This window comes from Oncorhynchus mykiss, chromosome 25 (assembly GCF_057628025.1).
Source record: "Oncorhynchus mykiss isolate SJ-2025 chromosome 25, ASM5762802v1, whole genome shotgun sequence".
Lineage (NCBI taxonomy): Eukaryota > Metazoa > Chordata > Actinopteri > Salmoniformes > Salmonidae > Oncorhynchus > Oncorhynchus mykiss.
The window spans coordinates 88,261,732-88,287,603 of NC_143046.1; the positions used below are offsets into that span (position 1 = coordinate 88,261,732).

The window sequence follows — 25,872 nt, forward strand, 5'->3', positions numbered from 1 at the left end:
TGTTGTTGGGGGAAGGAGGAGACGTTGTTGGGGGAAGGAGGAGACGTTGTTGGGGGAAGGAGGAGCGTTGTTGGGGGAAGGAGGAGACGTTGTTGGGGGAAGGAGGAGACGTTGTTGGGGGAAGGAGGAGACGTTGTGGGGGAAGGAGGAGACGTTGTGGGGAAGGAGGAGACGTTGTGGGGGGAAGGAGGAGATGTTGTGGGGGAAGGAGGAGACGTTGTGGGGGAAGGAGGAGCTGTGTTGGGGGAAGGAGGAGACGTTGTTGGGGGAAGGAGGAGACGTTGTTGGGGGAAGGAGGAGACGTTGTTGGGGGAAGGAGGAGACGTTGTTGGGGGAAGGAGGAGATGTTGTGGGGGGAAGGAGGAGGAGACGTTGTGGGGGAAGGAGGAGACGTTGTTGGGGAAGGAGGAGGAGATGTTGTTGGGGAAGGAGGAGGAGACGTTGTTGGGGAAGGAGGAGACGTTGTTGGGGGAAGGAGGAGACGTTGTTGGGGAAGGAGGAGGAGACGTTGTGGGGGAAGGAGAAGACGTTGTTGGGGAAGGAGGAGAAGTTGTGGGGGAAGGAGGAGACGTTGTGGGGGGAAGGAGGAGACGTTGTGGGGGAAGGAGGAGACGTTGTGGGGGAAGGAGGAGCTGTGTTGGGGGAAGGAGGAGACGTTGTTGGGGAAGGAGGAGACGTTGTGGGGGAAGGAGGAGACGTTGTGGGGGAAGGAGGAGACGTTGTGGGGGAAGGAGGAGACGTTGTGGGGGAAGGAGGAGACGTTGTGGGGGAAGGAGGAGCTGTGTTGGGGGAAGGAGGAGACGTTGTTGGGGGAAGGAGGAGACGTTGTTGGGGGAAGGAGGAGACGTTGGGGGAAGGAGGAGACGTTGTTGGGGGAAGGAGGAGATGTTGTGGGGGGAAGGAGGAGGAGTTGTGGGGGGAAGGAGGAGGAGACGTTGTGGGGGAAGGAGGAGACGTTGTTGGGGAAGGAGGAGGAGACGTTGTGGGGGAAGGAGGAGACGTTGTTGGGGAAGGAGGAGGAGACGTTGTGGGGGAAGGAGGAGACGTTGTTGTGGAACGAGGAGACGTTGTTGGGGGAAGGAGGAGACGTTGTTGGGGGAAGGAGGAGGAGACGTTGTGGGGGGAGGAGGAGACGTTGTTGGGGGAAGGAGGAGGAGACGTTGTGGGGGGAGGAGGAGACGTTGTGGGGGAAGGAGGAGACGTTGTTGGGGAAGGAGGAGGAGACGTTGTGGGGGAAGGAGGAGACGTTGTTGGGGAAGGAGGAGGAGACGTTGTTGGGGAAGGAGGAGGAGACGTTGTTGGGGAAGGAGGAGACGTTGTTGGGGGAAGGAGGAGACGTTGTTGGGGGAAGGAGGAGACGTTGTGGGGGAAGGAGGAGACGTTGTGGGGGAAGGAGGAGATGTTGTGGGGGAAGGAGGAGACGTTGTGGGGGAAGGAGGAGACGTTGTGGGGAAGGAGGAGGAGACGTTGTGGGGGAAGGAGGAGACGTTGTGGGGGAAGGAGGAGGAGACGTTGTGGGGGAAGGAGGAGACGTTGTTGGGGGAAGGAGGAGGAGACGTTGTGGGGGAAGGATTGAGACGTTGTTGGGGGAAGGAGGAGACGTTGTTGGGGGAAGGAGGAGGAGACGTTGCTGGGGGAAGGAGGAGACTTGTGGGGGAAGGAGGAGACGTTGTGGGGGAAGGAGGAGACGTTGTGGGGGAAGGAGGAGACGTTGTGGGGGGAAGGAGGAGACGTTGTGGGGGGAAGGAGGAGATGTTGTGGGGGAAGGAGGAGACGTTGTGGGGGAAGGAGGAGCTGTGTTGGGGGAAGGAGGAGACGTTGTGGGGGAGGGATGAGACGTTGTTGTGGAAGGAGGAGACGTTGTTGGGGGAAGGAGGTGATGTTGTTGGGGGAAGGAGGAGGAGACGTTGTGGGGGAAGGAGGAGACGTTGTTGGGGAAGGAGGAGGAGACGTTGTGGGGGAAGGAGGAGACGTTGTTGGGGAAGGAGGAGGAGACGTTGTGGGGGAAGGAGGAGACGTTGTTGGGGAAGGAGGAGGAGACGTTGTTGGGGAAGGAGGATACGTTGTTGGGGGAAGGAGGAGACGTTGTTGGGGGAAGGAGGAGACGTTGTGGGGGAAGGAGGAGACGTTGTGGGGGAAGGAGGAGACGTTGTGGGGGGAAGGAGGAGATGTTGTGGGGGAAGGAGGAGACGTTGTGGGGGAAGGAGGAGCTGTGTTGGGGGAAGGAGGAGACGTTGTGGGGGAAGGAGGAGACGTTGTTGGGGAAGGAGGAGACGTTGTTGGGGGAAGGAGGAGATGTTGTTGGGGGAAGGAGGAGGAGACGTTGTGGGGGAAGGAGGAGACGTTGTTGGGGAAGGAGGAGGAGACGTTGTGGGGGAAGGAGGAGACGTTGTTGGGGAAGGAGGAGACGTTGCGGGGGAAGGAGGAGACGTTGCGGGGGAAGGAGGAGATGTTGTGGGGGAAGGAGGAGGAGACGTTGTGGGGGAAGGAGGAGACGTTGTTGGGGAAGGAGGAGGAGACGTTGTTGGGGAAGGAGGAGGAGACGTTGTTGGGGAAGGAGGAGACGTTGTGGGGGAAGGAGGAGACGTTGTGGGGGAAGGAGGAGATGTTGTGGGGGAAGGAGGAGACGTTGTGGGGGAAGGAGGAGACGTTGTGGGGAAGGAGGAGGAGACGTTGTGGGGGAAGGAGGAGACGTTGTGGGGGAAGGAGGAGGAGACGTTGTGGGGGAAGGAGGAGACGTTGTTGGGGGAAGGAGGAGGAGACGTTGTGGGGGAAGGATTGAGACTTTGTTGGGGGAAGGAGGAGACGTTGTTGGGGGAAGGAGGAGGAGACGTTGTTGGGGGAAGGAGGAGACTTGTGGGGGAAGGAGGAGACGTTGTGGGGGAAGGAGGAGACGTTGTGGGGGAAGGAGGAGACGTTGTGGGGGAAGGAGGAGACGTTGTGGGGAGATAAATAGCTACACAGAGGGAAACGTAAGCAACGGTGTTGTTTTCTCCACCTAAAGTGACAGTATAACAACCAAAATGGCCTTGTGTTAACCGAAGAAGCCCAGCTCCTCTCTCAGCCATTCCTCTGTCAGGTCCTCCGTGTTTTTGATCTCAAACAGAGAAGAGAAACGAGGAAGAGCCGATAGAAGACTGATAACGCCTCTTTTAAAAACCTTTTTTTTAATACAAGATATAAAGCCAACACCTTGGAGACAATTTTATGTAATCACATAATAGTGTACTACACTGTAGGATGTAATCACGTAATAGTGTACTACACTGTAGGATGTAATCACATAATAGTGTACTAGACTGTAGGATGTAATCACGTAATAGAGTACTAGACTGTAGGATGTAATCACATAATAGTGTACTACACTGTAGGATGTAATCCTACACTGTAGGATGTAATCACGTAATAGAGTACTACACTGTAGGATGTAATCACATAATAGTGTACTAGACTGTAGGATGTAATCACGTAATAGTGTACTAGACTGTAGGATGTAATCCTACACTGTAGGATGTAATCACGTAATAGAGTACTACACTGTAGGATGTAATCACATAATAGTGTACTAGACTGTAGGATGTAATCACATAATAGTGTACTAGACTGTAGGATGTAATCACATAATAGTGTACTACACTGTAGGATGTAATCACATAATAGTGTACTAGACTGTAGGATGTAATCACATAATAGTGTACTAGACTGTAGGATGTAATCACATAATAGTGTACTAGACTGTAGGATGGAATCACGTAATAGTGTACTACACTACTACTAAGAGAAACGAGGAAGAGCCGATAGAAGACTGATAACGCCTCTTTTAAAAACCTTTTTTTTAATACAAGATATAAAGCCAACACCTTGGAGACAATTTTATGTAATCACATAATAGTGTACTACACTGTAGGATGTAATCACGTAATAGTGTACTACACTGTAGGATGTAATCACATAATAGTGTACTAGACTGTAGGATGTAATAAAGTAATAGAGTACTAGACTGTAGGATGTAATCACATAATAGTGTACTACACTGTAGGATGTAATCCTACACTGTAGGATGTAATCACGTAATAGAGTACTACACTGTAGGATGTAATCACATAATAGTGTACTAGACTGTAGGATGTAATCACGTAATAGTGTACTAGACTGTAGGATGTAATCCTACACTGTAGGATGTAATCACGTAATAAGAGTACTACACTGTAGGATGTAATCACATAATAGTGTACTAGACTGTAGGATGTAATCACATAATAGTATACTAGACTGTAGGATGTAATCACATAATAGTGTACTACACTGTAGGATGTAATCACATAATAGTGTACTAGACTGTAGGATGTAATCACATAATAGTGTACTAGACTGTAGGATGTAATCACATAATAGTGTACTAGACTGTAGGATGGAATCACGTAATAGTGTACTACACTGTAGGATGTAATCACATAATAGTGTACTACACTGTAGGATGTAATCACATAATAGTGTACTAGACTGTAGGATGTAATCACATAATAGTGTACTAGACTGTAGGATGTAATCACGTAATGGAGTACTAGACTGTAGGATGTAATCATATAATAGTGTACTAGACTGTAGGATGTAATCCTACACTGTAGGATGTAATCACGTAATAGTGTACTAGACTGTAGGATGTAATCCTACACTGTAGGATGTAATCACGTAATAGTGTACTACACTGTAGGATGTAATCACATAATAGTGTACTAGACTGTAGGATGTAATCACATAATAGTGTACTACACTGTAGGATGTAATCACATAATAGTGTACTAGACTGTAGGATGTAATCACATAATAGTGTACTAGACTGTAGGATGTAATCACATAATAGTGTACTACACTGTAGGATGTAATCACATAATAGTGTACTAGACTGTAGGATGTAATCACATAATAGTGTACTAGACTGTAGGATGTAATCACATAATAGTGTACTAGACTGTAGGATGGAATCACGTAATAGTGTACTACACTGTAGGATGTAATCACATAATAGTGTACTACACTGTAGGATGTAATCACATAATAGTGTACTAGACTGTAGGATGTAATCACATAATAGTGTACTAGACTGTAGGATGTAATCACGTAATGGAGTACTAGACTGTAGGATGTAATCATATAATAGTGTACTAGACTGTAGGATGTAATCCTACACTGTAGGATGTAATCACGTAATAGTGTACTAGACTGTAGGATGTAATCCTACACTGTAGGATGTAATCACGTAATAGTGTACTACACTGTAGGATGTAATCACATAATAGTGTACTAGACTGTAGGATGTAATCACATAATAGTGTACTACACTGTAGGATGTAATCACATAATAGTGTACTAGACTGTAGGATGTAATCACATAATAGTGTACTAGACTGTAGGATGTAATCACATAATAGTGTACTACACTGTAGGATGTAATCATATAATAGTGTACTAGACTGTAGGATGTAATCACATAATAGAGTACTAGACTGTAGGATGTAATCATATAATAGTGTACTAGACTGTAGGATGTAATCCTACACTGTAGGATGTAATCACGTAATAGTGTACTAGACTGTAGGATGTAATCCTACACTGTAGGATGTAATCACGTAATAGTGTACTACACTGTAGGATGTAATCACATAATAGTGTACTAGACTGTAGGATGTAATCACATAATAGTGTACTAGACTGTAGGATGTAATCACATAATAGTGTACTACACTGTAGGATGTAATCATATAATAGTGTACTAGACTGTAGGATGTAATCCTACACTGTAGGATGTAATCACGTAATAGTGTACTAGACTGTAGGATGTAATCCTACACTGTAGGATGTAATCACGTAATAGTGTACTACACTGTAGGATGTAATCACATAATAGTGTACTAGACTGTAGGATGTAATCACATAATAGTGTACTAGACTGTAGGATGTAATCACGTAATAGAGTACTAGACTGTAGGATGTAATCACATAATAGTGTACTAGACTGTAGGATGTAATCACATAATAGTGTACTAGACTGTAGGATGTAATCACATAATAGTGTACTAGACTGTAGGATGTAATCACATAATAGTGTACTAGACTGTAGGATGTAATCACATAATAGTGTACTACACTGTAGGATGTAATCACGTAATAGAGTACTAGACTGTAGGATGTAATCACATAGTGTACTAGACTGTAGGATGTAATCCTACACTGTAGGATGTAATCACGTAATAGTGTACTAGACTGTAGGATGTAATCCTACACTGTAGGATGTAATCACGTAATAGTGTACTACACTGTAGGATGTAATCACATAATAGTGTACTAGACTGTAGGATGTAATCACATAATAGTGTACTACACTGTAGGATTTTGTTATGGTGAGTGAATGAGGACCCAAAAGCGAACTAACTTAAACAGAGCTTCTTTAATAACCAAACATAGGTAGGCTCAGATAGACCGGCAGATTCCGACAGGACAGGACAAGGTTACAGCAAACATGACGATAGTCTGGCTCAGGCATGAAACACAACAAACAAGAATCCGACAAGGACAGGAACAGAAACAGAGAGAGATATAGGGACCTAATCAGAGGGAAAAAGGGAACAGGTGGGAAACGGGGTGAATGGGTAGTTAGAGGAGACAAGGAACAGCTGGGGGAAAGCGGGGGAGAAAAGGTAACCTAACAACGACCAGCAGAGGGAGACAGGGTGAAGGGAAAGGACAGAGACAAGACACAACATGACAGTACATGACAGTACCCCCCCACTCACCGAGCGCCTCCTGGCGCACTCGAGGAGGAAACCTGGCGGCAACGGAGGAAATCCTCGATCAACGCACGGTCCAGCACGTCCCGAGAGGGAACCCAACTCCTCTCCTCAGGACCGTACCCCTCCCAATCTACGAGGTACTGGTGACCACGGCCCCGAGGACGCATGTCCAAAATTCTACGGACCCTGTAGATGGGTGCGCCCTCGACAAGGATGGGGGGGGGGGGGGGGAAGACGAGCGGGGGCGCGAAGGACGGGCTTGATGCAGGAGACATGGAAGACCGGGTGGACGCGACGAAGGTATCGCGGAAGAAGAAGTCGAACTGCGACAGGATTAATGACCCGAGAAATACGGAACGGACCAATGAACCGCGGGGTCAACTTGCGAGAAGCCGTCTTAAGGGGAAGGTTCTGAGTGGAGAGCCAAACTCTCTGACCGCGACAATATCTTGGACTCTTAGTTCTACGCTTATTAGCAGCCCTCACAGTCTGCGTCCTATAACGGCAAAGTGCAGACCTGACCCTCTTCCAGGTGCGCTCGCAACGTTGGACAAAAGCCTGAGCGGAGGGGACGCTGGACTCGGCGAACTGAGATGAGAACAGCGGAGGCTGGTACCCGAGGCTACTCTGAAAAGGAGATAGCCCGGTCGCAGACGAAGGAAGCGAGTTGTGGGCGTATTCTGCCCAGGGGAGCTGTTCTGACCAAGACGCAGGGTTGCGAAAAGAAAGACTGCGTAAGATGCGACCAATAGTCTGATTGGCCCGTTCTGCTTGACCGTTAGACTGGGGGTGAAAGCCGGAAGAGAGACTGACGGAAGCCCCAATCAAACGGCAAAACTCCCTCCAAAATTGAGACGTGAATTGCGGACCTCTGTCCGAAACGACGTCTGACGGAAGGCCATGAATTCTGAAAACATTCTCGATGATGATTTGTGCCGTCTCTTTAGCAGAAGGAAGCTTAGCAAGGGGAATGAAATGAGCCGCCTTAGAGAACCTATCGACAACCGTAAGAATAACAGTCTTCCCCGCTGACGAAGGCAGTCCGGTGACAAAATCTAAGGCGATGTGAGACCACGGTCGAGAGGGAATAGGAAGCGGCCTGAGACGGCCGGCAGGAGGAGAGTTACCGGACTTAGTCTGCGCGCAGACCGAACAAGCAGCCACGAAACGACGCGTGTCATGCTCCCGGGTGGGCCACCAAAAACGCTGGCGAATGGAAGCAAGCGTTCCCCGAACGCCAGGGTGGCCGGCTAACTTGGCAGAGTGAGCCCACTGAAGAACGGCCAGACGAGTAGGAACGGGAACGAAAAGAAGGTTCCTAGGACAAGCGCGCGGCGACGGAGTGTGAGTGAGCGCTTGTTTTACCTGCCTCTCAATTCCCCAGACAGTCAACCCGACAACACGCCCCTCAGGGAGAATCCCCTCGGGGTCAGTGGAGGCTACTGAAGAACTGAAGAGACGAGACAAAGCATCAGGCTTGGTGTTCTTAGAGCCCGGACGATAAGAAATCACGAACTCGAAACGAGCGAAAAACAGCGCCCAACGCGCCTGACGCGCATTAAGTCGTTTGGCAGAACGGATGTACTCAAGGTTCCTATGGTCAGTCCAAACGACAAAAGGAACGGTCGCCCCCTCCAACCACTGTCGCCATTCGCCTAGGGCTAACCGGATGGCGAGCAGTTCGCGGTTACCCACATCATAGTTACGTTCCGACGGCGACAGGCGATGAGAAAAATACGCGCATGGGTGGACCTTGTCGTCAGAGAGGGAGCGCTGAGAAAGGATGGCTCCCACGCCCACCTCTGACGCGTCAACCTCGACAACGAACTGTCTAGAGACGTCAGGTGTAACAAGGATAGGAGCGGATGTAAAACGATTCTTGAGGAGATCAAAAGCTCCCTGGGCGGAAACGGACCACTTAAAGCACGTCTTGACAGAAGTAAGGGCTGTGAGAGGAGCTGCCACCTGACCGAAATTACAGATGAAACGACGATAGAAGTTCGCGAAGCCGAGAAAGCGCTGCAGCTCGACGCGTGACTTAGGGACGGGCCAATCAATGACAGCTTGGACCTTAGCGGGATCCATCTTAATGCCTTCAGCGGAAATAACAGAACCGAGAAATGTGACGGAGGAGGCATGAAAAGTGCACTTCTCAGCCTTCACAAAAAGACAATTCTCTAAAAGGCGCTGGAGGACACGTCGAACGTGCTGAACATGAATCTGGAGTGACGGTGAAAAAATCAGGATATCGTCAAGGTAAACGAAAACAAAGATGTTCAGCATGTCTCTCAGGACATCATTGACTAATGCCTGAAAGACAGCTGGAGCGTTAGCGAGGCCGAAAGGAAGAACCCGGTATTCAAAGTGCCCTAACGGAGTGTTAAACGCCGTCTTCCACTCGTCCCCCTCCCTGATGCGCACGAGATGGTAAGCGTTACGAAGGTCCAACTTAGTGAAAAACCTGGCTCCCTGCAGGATCTCGAAGGCTGAAGACATAAGAGGAAGCGGATAACGATTCTTCACTGTTATGTCATTCAGCCCTCGATAATCTATGCAGGGGCGCAGAGACCCGTCCTTCTTCTTGACAAAAAAAACCCCCGCTCCGGCGGGAGAGGAGGAGGGGACTATGGTACCGGCGTCAAGAGCTACAGACAAATAATCTTCGAGAGCCTTACGTTCGGGAGCCGACAGAGAGTATAGTCTACCCCGGGGGGGGGTGGTTCCCGGAAGGAGATCAATACTACAATCATACGACCGGTGTGGAGGAAGAGAGGTGGCCCTGGACCGACTGAACACCGTGCGCAGATCGTGATATTCCTCCGGCACCCCTGTCAAATCACCAGGCTCCTCCTGTGAAGAAGAGACAGAGGAAACAGGAGGGATAGCAGACATTAAACATTTCACATGACAAGAGACGTTCCAGGAGAGGATAGAATTACTAGACCAATTAATGGAAGGATTATGACAAACTAGCCAGGGATGGCCCAAAACAACAGGTGTAAAAGGTGAACGAAAAATTAAAAAAGAAATGGTTTCACTATGATTACCAGAAACAGTGAGGGTTAAAGGTAGCGTCTCACGCTGAATCCTGGGGAGAGGACTACCATCCAGAGCGAACAAGGCCGTGGGCTCCTTTAACTGTCTGAGAGGAATGTCATGTTCCCGAGCCCAGGTCTCGTCCATAAAACAGCCCTCCGCCCCAGAGTCTATTAAGGCACTGCAGGAAGCTGACGAACCGGTCCAGCGTAGATGGACCGACAAGGTAGTGCAGGATCTTGAAGGAGAGACAGGAGTAGTAGCGCTCACCAGTAGCCCTCCGCTTACTGACGAGCTCTGGCCTTTTACTGGACATGAAGTGACAAAATGACCAGCGGAACCGCAATAGAGACAGAGGCGGTTGGTGATTCTCCGTTCCCTCTCCTTAGTCGAGATGCGGATACCTCCCAGCTGCATGGGCTCAGCACCCGAGCCGGCAGAGGAAGATGGTAGTGATGCGGAGAGGGAGGCGACGGAGAGCGCGAGCTCCTTTCCACGAGCTCGGTGACGAAGATCAACCCGTCGCTCAATGCGAATAGCGAGTTCAATCAAGGAATCCACGCTGGAAGGAACCTCCCGGGAGAGAATCTCATCCTTTACCTCTGCGCGGAAACCCTCCAGAAGACGAGCGAGCAAGGCCGGCTCGTTCCAGCCACTGGAGACAGCAAGAGTGCGAAACTCAATAGAGTAGTCTGTTATGGATCGATTGCCTTGACATAGGGAAGACAGGGCCCTGGAAGCCTCCTCCCCAAAAACAGATCGATCAAAAACCCGTATCATCTCCTCCTTAAAGTCTTGATACTGGTTAGTACACTCAGCCCTTGCCTCCCAGATTGCCGTGCCCCACTCACGAGCCCGTCCAATAAGGAGAGATATGACGTAGGCGACACGAGCAGTGCTCCTGGAGTAAGTGTTGGGCTGGAGAGAAAACACAATATCACACTGGGTGAGGAACGAGCGGCATTCAGTGGGCTCCCCAGAGTAACACGGCGGGTTATTGATTCTGGGCTCCGGAGATTCGAAAGCCCTGGAAGTGGCCGGTGGATCGAGGCGGAGATGGTGAACCTGTTCTGTGAGGTTGGAGACTTGGGTGGCCAGGGTCTCAACGGCATGTCGAGCAGCAGACACTTCCTGCTCGTGTCTGCCTAGCATCGCTCCCTGGATCCCGACGGCTGAGTGGAGAGGATCCGAAGTCGCTGGGTCCATTCTTGGTCGGATTCTTCTGTTATGGTGAGTGAATGAGGACCCAAAAGCGAACTAACTTAAACAGAGCTTCTTTAATAACCAAACATAGGTAGGCTCAGATAGACCGGCAGATTCCGACAGGACAGGACAAGGTTACAGCAAACATGACGATAGTCTGGCTCAGGCATGAAACACAACAAACAAGAATCCGACAAGGACAGGAACAGAAACAGAGAGAGATATAGGGACCTAATCAGAGGGAAAAAGGGAACAGGTGGGAAACGGGGTGAATGGGTAGTTAGAGGAGACAAGGAACAGCTGGGGGAAAGCGGGGGAGAAAAGGTAACCTAACAACGACCAGCAGAGGGAGACAGGGTGAAGGGAAAGGACAGAGACAAGACACAACATGACAGTACATGACAGTACCCCCCCACTCACCGAGCGCCTCCTGGCGCACTCGAGGAGGAAACCTGGCGGCAACGGAGGAAATCCTCGATCAACGCACGGTCCAGCACGTCCCGAGAGGGAACCCAACTCCTCTCCTCAGGACCGTACCCCTCCCAATCTACGAGGTACTGGTGACCACGGCCCCGAGGACGCATGTCCAAAATTCTACGGACCCTGTAGATGGGTGCGCCCTCGACAAGGATGGGGGGGGGGGGGGGAAGACGAGCGGGGGCGCGAAGGACGGGCTTGATGCAGGAGACATGGAAGACCGGGTGGACGCGACGAAGGTATCGCGGAAGAAGAAGTCGAACTGCGACAGGATTAATGACCCGAGAAATACGGAACGGACCAATGAACCGCGGGGTCAACTTGCGAGAAGCCGTCTTAAGGGGAAGGTTCTGAGTGGAGAGCCAAACTCTCTGACCGCGACAATATCTTGGACTCTTAGTTCTACGCTTATTAGCAGCCCTCACAGTCTGCGTCCTATAACGGCAAAGTGCAGACCTGACCCTCTTCCAGGTGCGCTCGCAACGTTGGACAAAAGCCTGAGCGGAGGGGACGCTGGACTCGGCGAACTGAGATGAGAACAGCGGAGGCTGGTACCCGAGGCTACTCTGAAAAGGAGATAGCCCGGTCGCAGACGAAGGAAGCGAGTTGTGGGCGTATTCTGCCCAGGGGAGCTGTTCTGACCAAGACGCAGGGTTGCGAAAAGAAAGACTGCGTAAGATGCGACCAATAGTCTGATTGGCCCGTTCTGCTTGACCGTTAGACTGGGGGTGAAAGCCGGAAGAGAGACTGACGGAAGCCCCAATCAAACGGCAAAACTCCCTCCAAAATTGAGACGTGAATTGCGGACCTCTGTCCGAAACGACGTCTGACGGAAGGCCATGAATTCTGAAAACATTCTCGATGATGATTTGTGCCGTCTCTTTAGCAGAAGGAAGCTTAGCAAGGGGAATGAAATGAGCCGCCTTAGAGAACCTATCGACAACCGTAAGAATAACAGTCTTCCCCGCTGACGAAGGCAGTCCGGTGACAAAATCTAAGGCGATGTGAGACCACGGTCGAGAGGGAATAGGAAGCGGCCTGAGACGGCCGGCAGGAGGAGAGTTACCGGACTTAGTCTGCGCGCAGACCGAACAAGCAGCCACGAAACGACGCGTGTCATGCTCCCGGGTGGGCCACCAAAAACGCTGGCGAATGGAAGCAAGCGTTCCCCGAACGCCAGGGTGGCCGGCTAACTTGGCAGAGTGAGCCCACTGAAGAACGGCCAGACGAGTAGGAACGGGAACGAAAAGAAGGTTCCTAGGACAAGCGCGCGGCGACGGAGTGTGAGTGAGCGCTTGTTTTACCTGCCTCTCAATTCCCCAGACAGTCAACCCGACAACACGCCCCTCAGGGAGAATCCCCTCGGGGTCAGTGGAGGCTACTGAAGAACTGAAGAGACGAGACAAAGCATCAGGCTTGGTGTTCTTAGAGCCCGGACGATAAGAAATCACGAACTCGAAACGAGCGAAAAACAGCGCCCAACGCGCCTGACGCGCATTAAGTCGTTTGGCAGAACGGATGTACTCAAGGTTCCTATGGTCAGTCCAAACGACAAAAGGAACGGTCGCCCCCTCCAACCACTGTCGCCATTCGCCTAGGGCTAACCGGATGGCGAGCAGTTCGCGGTTACCCACATCATAGTTACGTTCCGACGGCGACAGGCGATGAGAAAAATACGCGCATGGGTGGACCTTGTCGTCAGAGAGGGAGCGCTGAGAAAGGATGGCTCCCACGCCCACCTCTGACGCGTCAACCTCGACAACGAACTGTCTAGAGACGTCAGGTGTAACAAGGATAGGAGCGGATGTAAAACGATTCTTGAGGAGATCAAAAGCTCCCTGGGCGGAAACGGACCACTTAAAGCACGTCTTGACAGAAGTAAGGGCTGTGAGAGGAGCTGCCACCTGACCGAAATTACGGATGAAACGACGATAGAAGTTCGCGAAGCCGAGAAAGCGCTGCAGCTCGACGCGTGACTTAGGGACGGGCCAATCAATGACAGCTTGGACCTTAGCGGGATCCATCTTAATGCCTTCAGCGGAAATAACAGAACCGAGAAATGTGACGGAGGAGGCATGAAAAGTGCACTTCTCAGCCTTCACAAAAAGACAATTCTCTAAAAGGCGCTGGAGGACACGTCGAACGTGCTGAACATGAATCTGGAGTGACGGTGAAAAAATCAGGATATCGTCAAGGTAAACGAAAACAAAGATGTTCAGCATGTCTCTCAGGACATCATTGACTAATGCCTGAAAGACAGCTGGAGCGTTAGCGAGGCCGAAAGGAAGAACCCGGTATTCAAAGTGCCCTAACGGAGTGTTAAACGCCGTCTTCCACTCGTCCCCCTCCCTGATGCGCACGAGATGGTAAGCGTTACGAAGGTCCAACTTAGTGAAAAACCTGGCTCCCTGCAGGATCTCGAAGGCTGAAGACATAAGAGGAAGCGGATAACGATTCTTCACTGTTATGTCATTCAGCCCTCGATAATCTATGCAGGGGCGCAGAGACCCGTCCTTCTTCTTGACAAAAAAAACCCCCGCTCCGGCGGGAGAGGAGGAGGGGACTATGGTACCGGCGTCAAGAGCTACAGACAAATAATCTTCGAGAGCCTTACGTTCGGGAGCCGACAGAGAGTATAGTCTACCCCGGGGGGGGGTGGTTCCCGGAAGGAGATCAATACTACAATCATACGACCGGTGTGGAGGAAGAGAGGTGGCCCTGGACCGACTGAACACCGTGCGCAGATCGTGATATTCCTCCGGCACCCCTGTCAAATCACCAGGCTCCTCCTGTGAAGAAGAGACAGAGGAAACAGGAGGGATAGCAGACATTAAACATTTCACATGACAAGAGACGTTCCAGGAGAGGATAGAATTACTAGACCAATTAATGGAAGGATTATGACAAACTAGCCAGGGATGGCCCAAAACAACAGGTGTAAAAGGTGAACGAAAAATTAAAAAAGAAATGGTTTCACTATGATTACCAGAAACAGTGAGGGTTAAAGGTAGCGTCTCACGCTGAATCCTGGGGAGAGGACTACCATCCAGAGCGAACAAGGCCGTGGGCTCCTTTAACTGTCTGAGAGGAATGTCATGTTCCCGAGCCCAGGTCTCGTCCATAAAACAGCCCTCCGCCCCAGAGTCTATTAAGGCACTGCAGGAAGCTGACGAACCGGTCCAGCGTAGATGGACCGACAAGGTAGTGCAGGATCTTGAAGGAGAGACAGGAGTAGTAGCGCTCACCAGTAGCCCTCCGCTTACTGACGAGCTCTGGCCTTTTACTGGACATGAAGTGACAAAATGACCAGCGGAACCGCAATAGAGACAGAGGCGGTTGGTGATTCTCCGTTCCCTCTCCTTAGTCGAGATGCGGATACCTCCCAGCTGCATGGGCTCAGCACCCGAGCCGGCAGAGGAAGATGGTAGTGATGCGGAGAGGGAGGCGACGGAGAGCGCGAGCTCCTTTCCACGAGCTCGGTGACGAAGATCAACCCGTCGCTCAATGCGAATAGCGAGTTCAATCAAGGAATCCACGCTGGAAGGAACCTCCCGGGAGAGAATCTCATCCTTTACCTCTGCGCGGAAACCCTCCAGAAGACGAGCGAGCAAGGCCGGCTCGTTCCAGCCACTGGAGACAGCAAGAGTGCGAAACTCAATAGAGTAGTCTGTTATGGATCGATTGCCTTGACATAGGGAAGACAGGGCCCTGGAAGCCTCCTCCCCAAAAACAGATCGATCAAAAACCCGTATCATCTCCTCCTTAAAGTCTTGATACTGGTTAGTACACTCAGCCCTTGCCTCCCAGATTGCCGTGCCCCACTCACGAGCCCGTCCAATAAGGAGAGATATGACGTAGGCGACACGAGCAGTGCTCCTGGAGTAAGTGTTGGGCTGGAGAGAAAACACAATATCACACTGGGTGAGGAACGAGCGGCATTCAGTGGGCTCCCCAGAGTAACACGGCGGGTTATTGATTCTGGGCTCCGGAGATTCGAAAGCCCTGGAAGTGGCCGGTGGATCGAGGCGGAGATGGTGAACCTGTTCTGTGAGGTTGGAGTCTTGGGTGGCCAGGGTCTCAACGGCATGTCGAGCAGCAGACACTTCCTGCTCGTGTCTGCCTAGCATCGCTCCCTGGATCCCGACGGCTGAGTGGAGAGGATCCGAAGTCGCTGGGTCCATTCTTGGTCGGATTCTTCTGTTATGGTGAGTGAATGAGGACCCAAAGGCGAACTAACTTAAACAGAGCTTCTTTAATAACCAAACATAGGTAGGCTCAGATAGACCGGCAGATTCCGACAGGACAGGACAAGGTTACAGCAAACATGACGATAGTCTGGCTCAGGCATGAAACACAACAAACAAGAATCCGACAAGGACAGGAACAGAAACAGAGAGAGATATAGGGACCTAATCAGAGGGAAAAAGGGAACAGGTGGGAAACGGGGTGAATGGGTAGTTAGAGGAGACAAGGAACAGCTGGGGGAAAGCGGGGGAGAAAAGGTAACCTAACAACGACCAGCAGAGGGAGACAGGGTGAAGGGAAAGGACAGAGACAAGACACAACATGACAGTACATGACAGATTTAATCACATAATAGCAATGAACTAGTAACAGTAATAAACTAGTAATACATACAGATAAATCCAGGTAATAATGAGCTCCAGAAGATGACAGAAACGGGTAAAAACACTAACCTTTGGTCAACTGGACAGTTTTCACCAGTTAGTTTTTGTTTCCGGCGTACATCATCTGTTGCTCGGGTTTACATCCTGACAAAAAAACAGACGAGATGAAATCTCTGTGGGTCAAACTAAAACCCAACTATTGACATGTCTTAAATCACTTCAATGTAACACAACATACAAAAGTACAGTGCCTTGCGAAAGTATTCGGCCCCCTTGAACTTTGCGACCTTTTGCCACATTTCAGGCTTCAAACATAAAGATATAAAACTGTATCTTTTTGTGAAGAATCAACAACAAGTGGGACACAATCATGAAGTGGAACGACATTTATTGGATATTTCAAACTTTTTTAACAAATCAAAAACTGAAAAATTGGGCGTGCAAAATTATTCAGCCCCCATAAGTTAATAGTTTGTAGCGCCACCTTTTGCTGCGATTACAGATTTAAGTCGCTTGGGGTATGTCTCTATCAATTTTGCACATCGAGAGACTGAAATTTTTTCCCATTCCTCCTTGCAAAACAGCTCGAGCTCAGTGAGGTTGGATGGAGAGCATTTGTGAACAGCAGTTTTCAGTTCTTTCCACAGATTCTCGATTGGATTCAGGTCTGGACTTTGACTTGGCCATTCTAACACCTGGATATGTTTATTTTTGAACCATTCCATTGTAGATTTTGCTTTATGTTTTGGATCATTGTCTTGTTGGAAGACAAATCTCCATCCCAGTCTCAGGTCTTTTGCAGACTCCATCAGGTTTTCTTCCAGAATGGTCCTGTATTTGGCTCCATCCATCTTCCCATCAATTTTAACCATCTTCCCTGTCCCTGCTGAAAAAAAGCAGGCCCAAAGCAGAGCCTCTTGGCTGCATCTCTGATCAGTCTTCTCCTTGTATGAGCTGAAAGTTTAGAGGGACGGCCAGGTCTTGGTAGATTTGTAGTGGTCTGATACTCCTTCCATTTCAATATTATCGCTTGCACAGTGCTCCTTGGGATGTTTAAAGCTTGGGAAATCTTTTTGTATCCAAATCCGGCTTTAAACTTCTTCACAACAGTATCTCGGACCTGCCTGGTGTGTTCCTTTTTCTTCATGATGCTCTCTGCGCTTTTAACGGACCTCTGAGACTATCACAGTGCAGGTGCATTTATACAGAGACTTGATTACACACAGGTGGATTGTATTTATCATCATTAGTCATTTAGGTCAACATTGGATCATTCAGAGATCCTCACTGAACTTCTGGAGAGAGTTTGCTGCACTGAAAGTAAAGGGGCTGAATAATTTTGCACGCCCAATTTTTCAGTTTTTGATTTGTTAAAAAAGTTTGAAATATCCAATAAATGTTGTTCCACTTCATGATTGTGTCCCACTTGTTGTTGATTCTTCACAAAAAAATACAGTTTTATATCTTTATGTTTGAAGCCTGAAATGTGGCAAAAGGTCGCAAAATTCAAGGGGGCCGAATACTTTCGCAAGGCACTGTATGTGGACACCCCTTCAAAATGAGTGGATTCGGGGCTATTTCAGCCACATCCGTTGCTGACAGGTGTATAAAATCGAGAACACGGCCATGCAATCTCCATAGACAAACATTGGCAGTAGAATGGCCCTTACTGAAGAGCTCAGTGACTTTCAATGTGGCACCGTCATAGGCAGCCACCTTTCCAACAAGTCAGTTGGTCAGAATACTGCCCTGCTAGAACTGCCCCGGCCAACTGTAAGTGCTGTTATCGTGAAGTGGAAATGTCTAGGAGCAACAACGGCTCAGCCACGAAGTGGTAGGCCACACAAGCTCACAGAACGGGAGCGCCGAGTGCTGAAGCGCGTAAAAATCATCTGTCCTCGGTTGCAACACTCACTACCGAGTTCCAAACTGCCTCTGGAAGCAACGTCAGCACAATAACTGCTTCATCAGGAGCTTCATGTAATGGATTTCCATGGCAGAGCAGCCGCACACAAGCCTAAGATCACCATGTGCAATGCCAAGCATCGGACTGGAGTGGTGTGAAGCTCACCCCCATTGGACTCTGGTTTGGCAGATGCCAGGTTAATGCTACCTGCCCCAATGCATAGTGCCAACTGTAAAGTCTGGTGGAGGAGGAATAATGGTCTGGGGTTGTCTTTCATGGTTCAGGCCCCTTAATTCCAGTGAAGGGAAACCTTAACGCTACAGCATACAATGACATTCTAGACAATTATGTGCTTCCAACTTTGTAGCAACAGTTTGGGGAAGGCCCTTTCCTGTTTCAGCATGACAATGCCCCCGTGCACGAAGCGAGGTCCATACAGAAATGGTTTGTCGAGATCGGTATGCAAGAACTTGACTGGGCTGCACAGAGCACTGACCTCAACCCCATCAAACACCTTTGGAATGAATTGTAATGCAGACTGCAAGCCAGGCCTAATCGCCCAACATCAACGTCCGACCTCACTAATGCTCTTTTCCAAACATTACTTTTCTGGGCCTGCCTTCTCTTTATTTTCAACCCTGCATTTCTCTTATTGAATTAATCTCCGACATTGCCACTTTAGCGTCCGTGGATCGATGTTAATTTGTTCTTCCCATTTGGCGAATGGCGTATTTGGAGCGTTTACAGTTTGGCCCTAAAGCTCATGCACCATTGCCAGATAATGTTAATCGTTTACTCCATGTGTAACTAACTCTGTGTTGTCTGTTCACACTGCGATGCTTTATCTTGGCCAGGTCGCAGTTGCAAATGAGAACTTGCTCTCAACTAGCCTACCTGGTTAAATAAGGGTGAAATAAAAAAAATAAAAACCAAAAATAGTTATATAAAAACCTCAATGTAGGCTACAGATATAAAATGCACAATAATTATTCATTGATGGATTTTTTAAGGTATAGTTTTCTCTTTATTCAACCCGCCATGTCATCCACACAATATTGAATGGCCCTTAAACCGCCCGCCCCTCGTAATCGGCGAGTTATGAGTGAATCCGCACATCTCTACGGAACACTATCATTCAACACACCTTGTTAACTCATCTGCAGTAAAATCTCGTACATCTCTGCAGCTGCCACCACAACATCTATATTCTGTGATTTAGGTTCCATTTCTGCGGTACAGTTGATGACCATGACTATGAAGCCAAGTTTACTGAAACACATGATCTCCAGCGAACAAAACAGTATACCGCACCACGCAAATAGGCAGTCTTTCAATTGACATATTTTCGCATCATTTAATACTGTACTAATTGAGTTTTACTCATATAAAGTTGAGGGAGGTAGAAAGGTAGATTTACTTATTTTATTCTTTAAAAAAAAAAAACATGTTACTCTGCGGTAATCCTCAATTGCTGACTGGCTTCAATTTTCAAGAAAATGCATGTGACTCTGGAACGCACCCATTTGGTTCCACCCGTTGACGTCATATTCGAGGCGTGTGCAGACTGTGCACTTCCTTTCAGGAGTTTTGTACAGTATTTTTAATCTCAACCCTGGTACATTCTTTTTGTATCTAACTTTAGGATTTGTTGAAAGACGTCCCTCTTTTGTCGAGGTAACGTTGAATAATCTAGCTACCGTACTTTTAAAACATGTCTTGATTGTACTTTGATCGTTGAACATTATAAATATGTCTAATCAGCTAGCCAGCTAGCTAGTGTTTGCTAGCTAGTTAACTACGTAAGTGTACATCGAGCCACTAGCCACGCCGCTAGCTTCTAGCTTTCTGCATGTGTGCAACACTAACCAGCCTGTAATCCATCCAGTTGAATAAAAAGCTTATAGCTAGGTAGCTTGTGATAGCTAGCCAGCTAACTAGCTACTTCAGCCTGTTATATGTCAAGTGATGGTCTATGGTTAGCTTCAGACCTAACAGCTTTATATTACCCCCATTACCTTTCAGGACATGGATTTCTCGGTGAGTTATTTTTATCAATCAAGTTTATGATCAATGTATACCTTTATTTAAGCTGGTAAATGTGTTGGTGACGATCATGGTACCAATGAAAGTTCCTTTCTGGTATGCAGCTGGCAGATGCCATAGCGGACGATGTCCCGGGCCAAGCTGAGAAAGCGAGTAACCCCAACCCAACCGCCCCTCCTCCTCCCACTAACCCAGGATGGCCTGGTGCAGCTCCTGGAGCCCCAACACAGCCCTCTGCTCCTGGGGGATTCCCTGGGGGGCCACAGTCTGGTCCAGGGGCCCCAGGGCAGTTCCCTGGAAGCCAAGGACCGTTCTCTTCTGGTCCCGGAGCCCCAGGGCAGTATCCTGGAGCTCCCTCTGCCCCCGGTGGGTTCCCGCCTGGACCAGGGGTACCGGGACAGTACCCAGCCGGGCCCGGAGCGCCGGGACAGTACCCAGCCGGGCCCGGAGCGCCTGGACAGTACCCAGCCGGGCCCGGAGCGCCTGGACAGTACCCAGCCGGGCCCGGAGCACCGGGACAGTTCCCTGGACAGTTCCCCCCTGGTGGGACCCCCGGTCATTTCCCTGGAGGCCCAATGCAGTACCCATCTGAACCCTTCCAGACTAGCCCTGGAGCACCCCCAGGACCCTACCCCAACGTGCCTTACCCAGGAGCCCAGCCTGGTGGGGGCATGTATGGGCCTGGAGGTCCAGGAGCTGCCTTCCCCCCTGGAGGAGGCACCTTCCCTGGGTTCCCTGGGGGGGCCTTCCCTCCAATCCCCCCTGGATCATGGAGTCCTGGGGGCGGTGGAGTTTTCCCTCCCCAGCCCGGTCACCCTGGCTCTTTCGGTCCAGGTCCCATGGGACCATACGGGGGATCGGCAGCTCCAGGAGGCATGTTGGTGAGTAAATACATGATTTTAAAACGCTACACATTTGCTTGTTTCCTGGTGCATTTCTATCCTCGGCTTCCCTGCAGCATCTCTGTACACACAGTGTGGCTCTTTGGAGGGGTTTCTAGCCTTGTGTGACCATCCCGATCTCACCAGCTTACACTGAGTGCAATGGTCAGGATGGTGGATCAGGCTAGGGATTTGCTGCAGGGCTGGGGGAAAAAAATGCTGTTGATATTCTAGATACTGCAATAGCATTATATTGGTCTGAGGGCTACGTTTTAGTGTCACTACTGACCACTCTGGACGTGGTAACTAATAATAACAATTGATTGGATTTATATGGTGCTTTTCCAGTGCAGTGATTGGGGTGAAGTACTGTGGTATCTTTTAAAATGTGCACTTTTACATTAGATATGTTGATAAGACAGTTTACCCCTGATGACGACGACATGTCATGTAAATATAACGTCTGTTTCAGCCGGTGCCGTATGAACTGCCTCTCCATGCTGGCATCATGTCCAGGCTGTTGATCACCATTGTAGGGGAACCCATTGTTGGAGGAGAAAGGTAGGTACTCACACACACACACATACCATTAATTAATTAATCCATTCATTTATCTGTTCATTCGTTTGTGCATTTATCCATTCATTCATTCATTTGCACATTCATTCATACACCTTATCTTATCAAAAGCATGGTCTTTATGTACAGAGCCTTCAGCAAGTATTCAGACCTCTTGACTTTTTCCATGTTTTGTTATGTTACAGCCTTATTCTAAAATGGATTAAATAAAAAAATATCCTCATCAATCTTCACACAATCCCATAATAATATCCCATAATAATATTCCATAATGACATCACAATACCCCATAATGACATCACAATACCCCATAATGACAAAGTGAAAACAGGTTTTTAGAAATGTTTGCAAATGTATTAAAAATAAAAAAACAGAAATACCTTATTTACATAAGTATTCGGACCCTTTGCTATGAGACTCGAAGTTTGCCAAAAGGCACCTAAAGACTTTCAGACCATGAGAAACAAGATTCTCTGGTCTGATTAAACCAAGATTGAACTCTTTGGCCTCAATGCCAAGCGTCACGTCTTGAGGAAACCTGGCACCATACCCACGGTGAAGCATGGTGGTGGCAGCATCATGCTGTGGGGATGTTTTTCAGCGGCAGGGACTGGGAGACTAGTCAGGATCAAGGCAAAGAGGAACAGAGCAAAGTGCAGAGAGATCCTTGATGAAAACCTGCTCCAGAGCACTCAGGACCTTAGACTGGGGCGAAGGTTCACCTTCCAACAGGACAATGATCCTAAGCACACTGGCAAGACAACGCAGGAGTGGCTTCGGGACAAGTCTCTGAATGTCTTTGAGTGGCCCAGCCAGGGTCCGGACTTGAACCTGATCAAACATCTCTGGAGAGACCTAAAATAGCTGTCCAGCAGCGCTCCCCATTCAACCTGACAGAGCTTGAGAGGATCTGCAGAGTGAGAATGGGAGAAACTCCCCAAATACAGGTGTGCCAAGCTTGTAGCGTCATACCCAAGAAGACTCGAGGCTGTAATCGCTGCCAAAGGTGTTTCAACAAAGTACTGAGTAAAGGGTCTGAATACTTATGTAAATGTGATATTTCAGTTTAATTTATTTTATAAATTAGCTAAAATGTCTAAAAACCTGTTTTTGCTTTATCATTATCGGGTATTGTGTGTAGATTGATGAGGGGGCCAAAAAATTTTAATCAGTTTTAGAATAAGGCTATAATGTATATGAAAATGTGGAAAAAGTCAAGGGGTCTGAATACTTTCCTAAGGCCCTGTATATCCATTCATACTCCTTATCTATAGTCAAATGCATGGTCTTTATGTATATTGGTGATGATAAATGAAAACAGTTTTGTTTTTTTATTACAGGTTCCATGTTGACTTTTTAAAAGAGGAGGACGAGGAGGACGATGAAGAGGTTGTGTTCCACCTCAACCCTCGTTTCTATGAACAACAGGTTGTCCGTAACTCCCACCTGGATGGGTGTTGGGGTCCAGAGGAGAGAGATGGAGGCTTCCCCTTCGTTCCTGGACAACGTTTTGAGGTACAGTAGGGTTTGGGGTCCCCTGGTGTTTTGAGGTACAGTAGGGTTAGGGTCCCCTGGTGTTTTGAGGTACAGTAGGGTTGGGGTCCCCTGGTGTTTTGAGGTACAGTAGGGTTGGGGTCCCCTGGTGTTTTGAGGTACAGTAGGGTTGGGGTCCCCTGGTGTTTTGAGGTACAGTAGGGTTGGGGTCCCCTGGTGTTTTGAGGTACAGTAGGGTTGGGGTCCCCTGGTGTTTTGAGGTACAGTAGGGTTGGGGTCCCCTGGTGTTTTGAGGTACAGTAGGGTTGGGGTCCCCTGGTGTTTTGAGGTACAGTAGGGTTGGGGTCCCCTGGTGTTTTGAGGTACAGTAGGGTTGGGGTCCCCTGGTGTTTTGAGGTACAGTAGGGTTGGGGTCCCCTGGTGTTTTGAGGTACAGTAGGGTTGGGGTCACCTGGTGTTTTGAGGTACAGTAGGGTTGGGGTCCCCTGGTGTTTTGAGGTACAGTAGGGTTGGGGTCCCCTGGTGTTTTGAGGTACAGTAGGGTTGGGGTCCCCTGGTGTTTTGAGGTACAGTAGGGTTGGGGTCCCCTGGTGTTTTGAGGTACAGTAGGGTTGGGGTCCCCTGGTGTTTTGAGGTACAGTAGGGTTGGGGTCCCCTGGTGTTTTGAGGTACAGTAGGGTTGGGGTCCCCTGGTGTTTTGAGGTACAGTAGGGTTGGGGTCCCCTGGTGTTTTGAGGTACAGTAGGGTTGGGGTCCCCTGGTGTTGTGAGGTACAGTAGGGTTGGGGTCCCCTGGTGTTGTTATGTGGGTAGAGAATGTCAACCATTAAAAATAAAGTAGTGACATTACTTATATAGATGATGTACTGTGACCTCAACTACAGATAATCACTTACCTGTACTGTAAATTAAATTAATGACAATATCTAACACATTTTTCTGACAAAGATCAGTAACTATTAAAGATTTGCACTTTTTTTAAGCTCTGTATTCGTATTTGAGCACAAATGTTATTTAATTGCTGAGTTGTTGTTGTGACTGCCCCCCTGCAGCTGAAGGTGCTAGTGGAAGAGGACTCGTTTAAAGTAGCCGTGGATGGGAACCATTGTCTGGAGTATGAGCACCGAGCCGGAGGGTTTGAGGACGTCACCCTGCTGCGTGTGGTGGGGGATGTCACTCTCTACAGCGTGGCCCCAAGCATGATCTAACACTCGAGAGACTACCGCCCAGTCCCAAATGGCACCCTATTCCGATAGGCTCTTGTCAAAAAAGTAGTGCACTACATAGGGAATAGGGTGCCATTTGGGATGTAAGTCCAGTTCACTTCACCTGACTGACACTGTGGCCAATGATCTGGATGGGGGCGGTGCAGCTCACATACCTCTTTTCACACTACCGTGCTGAACCAAACTGTGCTAGCTAGCATGGTTCCAGCAACTGTGGCGGATGGGTAACCAGGCCCGGCTCGGTTTAGCTCCGTGGTGTGAAAAGCCCTACACAGCATGTCCTGTAGGCTATAGGTAAAAAAAGAGATCTAATTATTTGACTGTGTCATTTAAAACGTGGTAGTAATCTATACAAACGAGGGCAAGGAACTAGGCTATGTAACGGTATCGGAGAAGGAGATATCTGCTTTTTAACGGCAGTTCTAGGGAACGTAACCATATTTATTCTGCATGAAATGTCTCAAGGACAAAAGGGGGGGGGGCGTGTCCTTTTAGCATTTCACAATGTTGTCATGACGGCAGCGAAGTAGACTGTATATTGTTTTTGTATGTCTATAATTACAAATGAGCCTTTCAGGGTTATGATGCATGTTGTGTGTGTGTGTGTGTAACCAATGGACTGAACATCCGTGTAGCTTTTGCTTTGATACACTTTATTCTATTGCAATGCTGTCTGCAAGGCTGAATGGACATGGACTAGAAGGATAGAGAGAGAGAGAGAGCCTCTGTGTACTGTAAGCTGGTCTAGGGTTCATTTAGCTAAGATCATAACAAATGCGTTTAGACATTTTACAGTATTAATCCTCTAGGTCTCGCCGATTTTACGGTCCGTTAAATGTTATGAAGTAGTCAGATCTGCAGCTAAAATTAAATGTAAACTGTCATAGGTAAATCAATGTATCACTTTGTAGATGTTACCAAAGACTTAAGTATTATTTTCAAAATGAAGTTTTGTCAATAAAGAATGAAGAGAGCTGATACATTCTATGATCTTGGGTCAGTTTGTGGATTTGACTCATTAATGGATTGGGGGAGGAGAAGCTGATCCTAGATCTGTACCGGGGGGGAAACCTGAGCGCTGATCGTTATGCCTTGTGATATATTCTAACGAGTATTCATTCATAAGAAATACGCCCTGTGGATAGGCCAGGGGTGTAATCATTAGTCCTAAACGTTTTGCAATGGAAATCTTTCACTCCAAATGGAAAACGTTTTGCAAATGAAAACTAGTTTCTATTGGACAAATTCAGTTAGGTCCCGCCCCGTTTTGTCCTTTTGGTTCTGTTTGGTTCCTAGTGAATACGTCCCAGGTTGAGAACCACTGGTTGACAGAAGCTGTTTTTCATTTTCTTTACGCTTCGGGACACAGGGTCAATGCGCCAAATTAGTACGCAGCATCATCTGGGTATGTGTGCAACACATGTTCAACATTCACCTTCTGCTACCCTTTCTGTCAAAGCCTTCGTTACGCATATAGTTTGACGCACACCTTAAATAAGTCCAACGTACACACCACGCAGCGTGTCATTGGAAAATGTATGTCATTCGGGTGTGCCAAAAATACACTGTGTGTGTGTGTGTTAGGAGAGGTGGCTATAGTACACAACTC

The 25,872-nt window shown here is 48.6% G+C and overlaps 1 protein-coding gene across 1 annotated transcript; it reads left to right on the top strand.

Moving 5' to 3' along the window:
- The first annotated feature begins 19,597 nt into the window (after positions 1 to 19,597).
- Positions 19,598 to 25,241, top strand: LOC110505968 (lectin, galactoside binding soluble 3a). The gene is made up of 6 exons (XM_036962556.2): positions 19,598 to 19,715; positions 20,064 to 20,078; positions 20,189 to 20,965; positions 21,438 to 21,526; positions 22,885 to 23,059; positions 24,090 to 25,241. Exons 2-6 carry the CDS (start codon positions 20,067 to 20,069, stop codon positions 24,243 to 24,245), a joined length of 1,209 nt encoding a protein of 402 aa, XP_036818451.2. The 5' UTR covers positions 19,598 to 19,715; positions 20,064 to 20,066; the 3' UTR covers positions 24,246 to 25,241.
- Positions 25,242 to 25,872: the final 631 nt, after the last annotated feature.